Source organism: Panicum hallii, chromosome 7 (assembly GCF_002211085.1).
Source record: "Panicum hallii strain FIL2 chromosome 7, PHallii_v3.1, whole genome shotgun sequence".
Lineage (NCBI taxonomy): Eukaryota > Viridiplantae > Streptophyta > Magnoliopsida > Poales > Poaceae > Panicum > Panicum hallii.
In genome coordinates, this window is record NC_038048.1 from 4,766,200 (window position 1) to 4,774,707 (window position 8,508).

The 8,508-nt window shown below is 40.8% G+C and overlaps 1 protein-coding gene and 2 long non-coding RNA genes across 3 annotated transcripts; all 3 read right to left on the minus strand.

The window, feature by feature from the left end:
• On the minus strand, window positions 1-3,471 carry LOC112901432 (DNA-directed RNA polymerases II, IV and V subunit 11-like). The gene is made up of 5 exons (XM_025970349.1): window positions 3,339-3,471; window positions 3,060-3,153; window positions 2,899-2,977; window positions 2,719-2,814; window positions 1-286 (listed from the first exon to the last, which is right to left on the minus strand). Exons 2-5 carry the CDS (start codon window positions 3,119-3,121, stop codon window positions 254-256), a joined length of 270 nt encoding a protein of 89 aa, XP_025826134.1. The 5' UTR covers window positions 3,122-3,153; window positions 3,339-3,471; the 3' UTR covers window positions 1-253.
• A 1,094-nt stretch (window positions 3,472-4,565) lies between these two features.
• LOC112901433 lies at window positions 4,566-5,241 on the minus strand. Its single transcript, XR_003230280.1, has 3 exons — window positions 5,178-5,241; window positions 4,946-5,089; window positions 4,566-4,844 (listed from the first exon to the last, which is right to left on the minus strand). It is a non-coding gene; the product is annotated as an uncharacterized LOC112901433 (long non-coding RNA).
• Window positions 5,242-6,261: 1,020 nt separating this feature from the next.
• LOC112898871 lies at window positions 6,262-7,078 on the minus strand. Its single transcript, XR_003229940.1, has 3 exons — window positions 6,921-7,078; window positions 6,626-6,835; window positions 6,262-6,302 (listed from the first exon to the last, which is right to left on the minus strand). It is a non-coding gene; the product is annotated as an uncharacterized LOC112898871 (long non-coding RNA).
• Between the last annotated feature and the right edge of the window lie 1,430 nt (window positions 7,079-8,508).

Consider the following 8,508-nt stretch of genomic DNA (forward strand, 5'->3'; position numbering starts at 1 on the left):
GCAAATGTGTTGCCTTGGCCAACCCCGTGTATGACCACGAGCGAGGAAAGAAAAACCTTGCGGCTTGCATACCTGGCTAGCTTAATGGTCCAAACACAGGCGACAAGATGATAATAGCAGAATCAGCAAGAGATCTTGGAGTCTTAACACACGTTCAAGGATAGACAAGGTACTCCATCCTGGTAGTTCAGGCCTTCAGGGAGTAGTCTGACGTCATCATTTACCCAATCTTCGAGCCTTCCATTTCGGCCAGCTAAAGCCTCGGCTCACACCTGTTCTTCTCATCCTGAAAAAAGAAAGTTAGAATGTCAGAGTATAGGGATCATCCTCTTCGACGCAGACTGGATTGTTGAGCACTCAAAAGGGGTAATTTAAAAAAAAAAAGTACTTTCCTAACCAAGTAACTGTATAACATAACTGATGTAGAAACAAAATCTGTGCCGATGCATCAGAATGCTGCTATTTATAATTATACGGAGATACCATTAGTGGTCCAAGTATTTTATATGCTGCTCTGTAACATTATTAAAGTTGCTCAAGAGCGGGAAGAACACCACATCGTCAGGATTCTGAAGAGCAACGCGAATCAAAAGTTTCAGCCTTCAGAATTCCATCAGCTGTTGCTCAAATTCTTTGTTTTCGAAGGCTTAAGGCTTTTCCTTAGCATTACAAACTTAGCAGAAGAAGCATAAAAAATAAAACAACAAATAATTGGCATGGAACTCTTTGGTTTTCTCATCCTGATGTTTGTATTGCAAATATGTACTCCTCAAATGCTTCAACACCAATAGCCAAATCCAGCCCAATGCAGGTGCCACTTCAGACATTTTGTGTTCACCCAAAAAAATTTGAAAACAAGACTAGTCAAAATTAACATGAATGCTTCATACTTTTCTTTGTAAAATAGTTCAAAATGGCCAAGTGTTATGTGCAGGTATTACTGTTCACGCACGCAAGCATTAGCCGTGTGCCTGCAGCTAGAGATCAGGATAGAGTACCTAGGATATTTATTTTTTGTTAGGTTCTTATCTTATCTAGACTTTGTTTGTCAAGTCGTTAGAGTTAGGTCTACATAAGGCACATGGCTGGCACCCTTTACAATCAAGCAATGAATAATTATTCTAAGCTTTCCAATATGTTCTAATCAATCCCTCCTCTAGCAGCTGACGCCTGGCTATCCACCCGACGATTTTGCCATAATGATTCTAGGATCATAACACCAGGCAACATCAAATTTATATCAACTAATGCATTTTTGCATACCATGTCTATTACTTTTAACATGAATGCAAAGAAAAATCCTCAAATTACAGAACAAAGCTGACATTGTCCTCAAATTACAGGACACATAAAAATCCTAAACAAGGAGCACAGTCCTATCATCAGATTTTCACTATCTTGTAGAATCAGCAGACATCAAGTAGTCATACGGAGGTCTAGGAAGGTAACTTCTACTAGCAACAAATGCAATAGCTAGATGCATAATGAAGCTTGAAAATATGTGGATATACTATATTATGTATATGTTCTATCCGCTTCTGTAGTGATCCATACTTTTCTAACCGAAGAGTAACTGTATGCTGAGAAATAGGATTTGTACAGATGAATCTGAATACTAATTTATTATTTTTTTAATTCTACAGAGATTTCATTAGTGATCCAAAGTATTGTATCAACCGCCTAGGAGTGTACCTAACAGAAACACCGCCACTTTTCTAATGTTCTGAAGAGTAATGCCGCACCAAAAGTTTCAGCTACCCATTCAGATTTTCATCAAATGCTTTGTTTTAGAAAGTAGTATAAAGTAAGCAACACAAAATCAATAGTAGACGCATCATGAACAGAACTACACATATTGACATGCCACACTGTCGCTAATGTTTTTTATTAAGGTAAACATGTGGTTGTGAAATACTCCAACACCAATAAGAAAATGGACGTCCAAGGCTTTTGTGCTCTACTTAAGTCATCTGTACTTCGAAAAAATTCACCAAAAAAAGTCCCCCGCCCCAACCCCCACCCCCCTCCCCCCCACCACTAACTTAACAAGTCAAGCTGTACATGTTAACAGGATAAATAAAGGTAATGAAACACTCCTTTGGAAAGGAAAAAAATCAGAATGAACTTAGGTATAATAAGAGTTCGGTAGAATGAGTAAGCAAATTCTATGGAAGGCAGCCACACATGAGCATCTTCTATGGAAAGAAGCCACACATGATGTATGTATTTGACATCTCTAGTTCATGTTTGGCATTTCTTTATATTCTAAATACAAAACAAGGGGTTCCATGATCCTCTCAGGAGCTGTATTTTCAAAAGGACAGGGTAACAGTATGCAGTCAGAATTCAGGGTATGCATAGACCCAAATTCTTTCTTCAGAACATCCAGCAAGATATAATGATGCTGAATATTTATAGCATCCAAACAATCAGGTAAATCACATGGCATGGCTGGTTCAAATAGTATAACAGATTATAAAATTGTTTACTAAATATGCAAGGTCAAACAGTCACCACATCTAAAAGACAATGGTCATCATATCAAAGAAGTTCCCATAAAATTTACATCAACAGAAGTAGAAGGCACCTTATTTTATATCCAGTAGAATCAAGTCAAACTGTTGCTTCTCATTTTCCCCTTACTACTTACTCCATGACAGAAAGGGTGCATTACAGGAAAAGTTACTAAGAATTCTAGTGGATACATCAGAAACATACCTCAAAAGCTTGCATAAGGTACTCAAGCTCCTTGTCTAGATCTTTGGTTGCCTGGGTGTAGGCCTGTGTTGGGGAAGACTGGCTGGTAGTATGGATCTGTCCACGCAACATAAAATTAGTGACCAGCTGAATAAGCCAATCAAACAAAATAAATAGCAAAAAAAAGAATATGTACCCTACCCTCGTGATGATCTTGTACAGAAGTGGGTGAGGGAGCTTATAGCCAGCAAAGAGCACATTTGGGTCTCTGTGCAGCTGCCTGCAAATTTTACAACCATAAGAGCATCATACATACAAAATATAAAAGAAGATGACACTAAGGGAAACAAGAAAAACTATACTCATATGCGGACAATGTTGCCAATGGTGTCGTCCTCACGCTCGATAGTGAATGAGGCAGCATTCACGATCTTTGTGTCCCTCTCATGCGACACCCTGAAAGATGATTATCAGTATGAGAACCAAAACCTACGAGTAAGTGAGCGCCCGAGCAAATTCGTAAAAGTGAGAGCACCGATAGGCTAAGCATCATAGTTCACACTTTATAGAGAAGTAAGAAACAAGGCATAACAAACAGGGCAACGATCATCGATAATAGCATTCATGTTGCAAGTACTTACTTCTTCGTGCCCTCGGGCACAACAAAGCGCCATAGCAATCCGGAGCATTCATCTCTGATCAAGTCCTCGCTCCTTCCTCTTCAACCACTGACCACTGCAAGTGTGGTTCTTCAGACCAAAAAAAATCATCAGAACAGTCAGACAGACTTGTATTCCTAAATTTTGCATTATGAGTTACGCAAAGGCTCCTAATATAAATTTGTGTTTGTTCAGCACGGCCACCATCCCGAGGTAAATAGGAATTATCACATTTTATGGCTGCGACCTTTCCATGCTGAATACATAGATGACTTCTCTTGGGATGGGAATAATCCTAGCCTAGGAAACAAAGAGGAGGGTTTAGTTGAACCCCAAGAGGAAATTGGAAATTGAAGGGATATTAGTAACCCAACCACGCAGCTAACGAATCGGGAACACACTGGAAGGATTGAAGGGAAGATTCAGATTCACATTCTAGGGCTCACAAACGAACATGGAAGATGATTGGTCGGTTATGCGGATTGCCGCAAAAATCGGACGGTGAATCACACACGCTAAGGCCTGAGAGCTCTCCTTATCTCTAGTGCAGGTCCTGCAAATCAGGTTCAGGACGTGCCAATCAATTTGAATTGATAAGGGAAAAGAAATTTAATCCGTAAAACAACAGAGAACGCATCGGCTGGAGTTCCGAATGGTTCCAAGAACGTATATGCTAGAACGTCCGATACATATAGCCACGCATCAGCATTAAAGCTGATTCTATGATGAAGCAAGATTAAGAAATAAAAATCTCATAATTAAATGCACATATTTAATTAGACTAAATCTATCATCACCATTAGTCGAATCGGATTTAACAAAGACAGCGCTAACAGCTCGGCGACAAACTGAGCATAACTAACCGATGCATTGAATTATACTGGCATTTATTCTTAGCGTCAAGCTCTTGATTGGCCATGAGGCTGATTGAAACCACCAAGCTATCTCGAAAATGTCATTATTGTCAGGGATAAATCCCCAGGTACCTGCAAGAAAGCTACTCGTAGAGAGGAAGAAGACGGTCTCATACTAGGATTTCTTTATAATCCTACTAGGACTCTACCCTATAATCCTACTAGAACTCCTACCTTGTAACCGACTATAAACCCTACCCCCTGGAGTATATAAAAGAGGGCAGGGGTACCTAGATCGGCAGAATCAACTCAAGCCTAACTAGGGCAACACAACACCCAAGCGCAGCGCGCAATATACAACACCCCAAACAGGATGCAGGGTATTATGCTATTCTGGCGATCCGAACCTGTCTAAATCCGTATCTTGTGTTCTCGCTTTTACCTTCAAGTTCCAGATCTGGCAATCTCTCACCAAATAGTCTCCTACCTTAGGGTATCTCTAGGTAGGCTGGCGGTAAAAACATGGACTGTTGGTGCCCAACATGGGGCAGATCGACGAGACCATTGGGTTTCTTGAATTTTCTTGAGAGATAAGGCAATCGGGTAAGGCTTGAGGCTTAGCACCCATTCTTTCCTGTAAAACAACCAATTCCATCCTAAGTGAGATGAAACAAAACAACTGATTTATTACTCTTACAGAAAAATCATATGTAGTACAGAAAAATTGTAGCTCACTTTAAAGCCTCATCATGATCAATTGACATGACATATTCCCAAATTTCATCCCTTAACTCTTGTTCTCCCAGCGGTATGCTACGAATGGAAAGAGCACGTGCTTTCGTCTCTTGCAAGATGAAAGCTAATTTCTGCCTAAAAATCCTATGGTATGATAACATAAAAATTAGTTACACTGCTAAAAGCATACGCAAATTTAAATACATACGTAATTTAAATAGAGGGATCTTACTCCAAAGTATTAGCATCAGTCATTGACTTGATATAGTTTTGAAGCATGGCTATTAGCTCCTCTTTGTTCATCGTCGTGCTGCTAGTGTAAAGTACATCTGATTTGTTCCTTTTGCATATTTTGGCACGCCTATCTATAATTTCAATTTCATCAGAACTCCCTCTCTCACTGTCATCATGCTCAGAATCTAGGCAGCCGTTCCTTGTATTTAGTTCTGAGTCCCACAAAGTGGCAATTAATTTTAGTCTAAAGTTTTTCATATCATCCTGCCCAGTAGTAATAAGGATTACAGTTCAGATGATATATATACAGATAAGAAAATAATTAAATGTTGTCATTCCTACACAAGATATATACCTGAGTTAGACTGTCAGATAGCTCTATTCCTGTCCAATATTCTATGTAGTTTATCTTGAACAAACCGCACGATGAGCTACATGGGTAAAAAGAACTTCATTACGATACAATAATTATCATAGGAAAAGGTAATTAATCTATTAATGATATGTAATGTACCCATCTGTCTGCATTGGCCTTGTGATTTTCTCTATAATAGGCCATTCTGCAACTTGAAGGTCCTTCCACATGTGGTTTTTAAGCTCTTTCAGTCCTGCAACAATGCTTATTTGTCTCTGTAGCCCAATTAGCTACAAAATCATAGAGTTAGTTAAAGATAAGATAATCAAATAGAGTACAAAACTTTTAATAACTTACTGTTTTTTGAGATCTTCTCGGTGCATTGCACCACTTAGCGAATCAAGTACATGTATCTCGCGTTCCTGAGCATTGACTACTGCTAGGTACCAGTACGACATCTTTATGTTTATTGGAATGAATATCTGAATCAAACGCTAAATTATTAGCCAATGATGTACATGTATATGAGACAGAGAGAGAGGGAGAGAGATTCATAGGTAAGAAATTAAATTTTATCATATCATGCTTTAGATAATTATCCACCCTTTTCTGAATGGTATCTTGCTTAGTATTTATTTGCTCCACATCAATATCACCATCACGCTTTAGAATGCTAGAGATGAATGTATTCTCTAGGAATACCTTTCCACCTTTCCGGTTCGGGAGATGCTCTTCAGCCCAAATAAGGTTGATGTATGCACTTATTACCTATGTTTATTACAAGCACAAAAAATAAGGATCGGATTAGATTATAGGGAAATTTTGAAACACGATTGGGATTATATAGATGTACTTACATCACCATCCACGTGAGCAGTTTTGTGAAAGAGACATTCCAGGTTCTCTGGTTAAAAATGCACCACTGATGTGCACCAAAACTTTCTTTAGTGGTTGTGATTTAATTTTTTCAATAATATCTTTATCTTCTTTGGTGCAAATATAATTTGTAATGAAACCATTGCACAATCAAGGAGTAGAGCACCTTTGTAGAATAAGGAAAATGCCAGTTAAGTATCCGTAGAAATAAGTACCTTGTGAGACAACCTTATTTGTGTGCACCTTCTTAGGTTTGTTATAACGTGACACCACTTTTAGTGTGCACACCTCTTCCAACATCTGAACACCAATGATTATGTCAAGAAGCTTCAAATAAAGAATGCTGCCAATAGAAGCTTTAAATTAGCTGCTGTTACATGTGCATCTCATTTTGATACACTCGTGCATGTGGTTTCAGAATGGTCCTGCAAATAGGGGAGATTGATTAACAATTTCAGAGATGCAGCCTTTCAGACACTCGTTGATGGACAAGTTCAGAGATGCACTTACAGGCTTGCAGCCTTTCAGATATTTGTTGATTAACAAGTTCAGAGATGCACTCACACCCTTTCAGACACTCGTTGATGGACAAGACACTTCCAATTTAGATGGATATATTTGAAGGGACAGGATGAATCTACCATTTGTACTTCATGGACTACTGATTCCACTCAATATTTCAGAGGCAGAATTTAGTACCGCTTGCGCCCCTTCTCTCCAATGGTTTGCAGTTCTGGTGAGCTCAGGCAAAGGATGTTGGAGCAGTCACTACATTGACAGCCCTTTACTAATCCTAGACACGTATTGGGAGGAACTATGTCCTGCCCGAATTTCCTGTGCAGGTATTGGGAGGAACTGGTGTACTGCCCGACACAATAGCACCTATGATCCGAAAGGCAAGCATGCAGTCTGCAACGCTCTTAGGAAGAACAGAGTGCCTACATCCAAAGTACCAGGAAGATGGCTGCCTCCACCAGCAGGAATTGGGGTTGTTATTCGAAATGACCAAGGCCAAGTTCAGTTGACGGCTTGGAAGTACTTTGCAGGGGGGAGTGATGCCGAGGAGATTGAAGCATTGGCATGCAAAGCAGGCCTTTTCTTGGCTGCTGAATGGTGCAAAGCATTGGCAGATCGATTGCTCTCTACATGGGTTACAAATCTAATTAACTGATGAGGGCGGATTTAAATACTTACATTGCATTCAGTGATATGAGCTCCCGCCAAGCCGTAGCAGGCTGCCCCTGTGGCTTGCGGATTCGTGTCCACTGGCACGGCGAGTGTGTCCACAGCAGCTGTTTTCCTTCTTCGATCCGCTTCAGTCCCGTGTTGTTGTCGTCGTCGGCCGCTGCAGCCACCGGCTTCGGCCGCTGAGTGTCTTCGTCCGCAACGGTCCCCGAGTGGAGGAGGCTTCGTGCATGGGGCTTGGGCTGTCGGAGCAAGCCGTGCGGGCAACGGTAAGCTCCTAGGCTGGTGGAGGGCGAGCAGGTTCCGGGAAGGAGAGCAGCTACCAGTGGTGGGCAGGCTGCAAACGCTGGGAAGAAGAGGAGGCCGTTGCTATCCTGCCAGGGGAGTGGAGGCGTCGTGCAAGTTTCGAGGGTCAAAAGGCGTTGCGTGTTTCGTTGCTGAATGAATAGCTGCCATCTACCCGGCCCAATGGATGTCTGTGCGTGCTGCGGTGCCGCCATCGAGGAGCCAGAGCATGAGCGTGAACGTGTTTGCTATTCGCCACGGAGAGGATTTGCTGGCATCTATAAATTCTATTATATCTTATTTGAGATCTCCATCTCAGTACGGTGTAGGAAGGTATTGCTGCCAAACTAACCCATCCCAGCACTTGTCACCACCTCTAATCAGGAGCAGACTACTGCTGCCAAACCTGAAGTAGAGTCCTCTTGGATGCACTTACATGACCTAATGAGTTCTTTTGATAAAAGAAAGCAGCTTCAGACAGATTCAGGAATTCAGAAAATTGCATCTCTTTTTGAATCTCTGTCTAGGTCATTGTCTGTATTTTGATATATAATAATGAACATCCTAATTGGCTTCAGATATGGGTTAGTGTTGAGCTTAGTCCAGCACAGGATAAACTGAAATGTGA

Bases quoted from the DNA above. Each gene is read 5' to 3' on its own strand.
- LOC112901432 (XM_025970349.1), bottom strand. From the start codon at position 3,121: ATGCTGCCTCATTCACTATCGAGCGTGAGGACGACACCATTGGCAACA. The intron at 2,978-3,059 runs GTATAGTTTTTC...TAAAATTTGCAG, and splicing joins GCAACATTGTCCGCATATGA to GCAGCTGCACAGAGACCCAA. The intron at 2,815-2,898 runs GTAGGGTACATA...TTGCGTGGACAG, and splicing joins TGTACAAGATCATCACGAGG to ATCCATACTACCAGCCAGTC.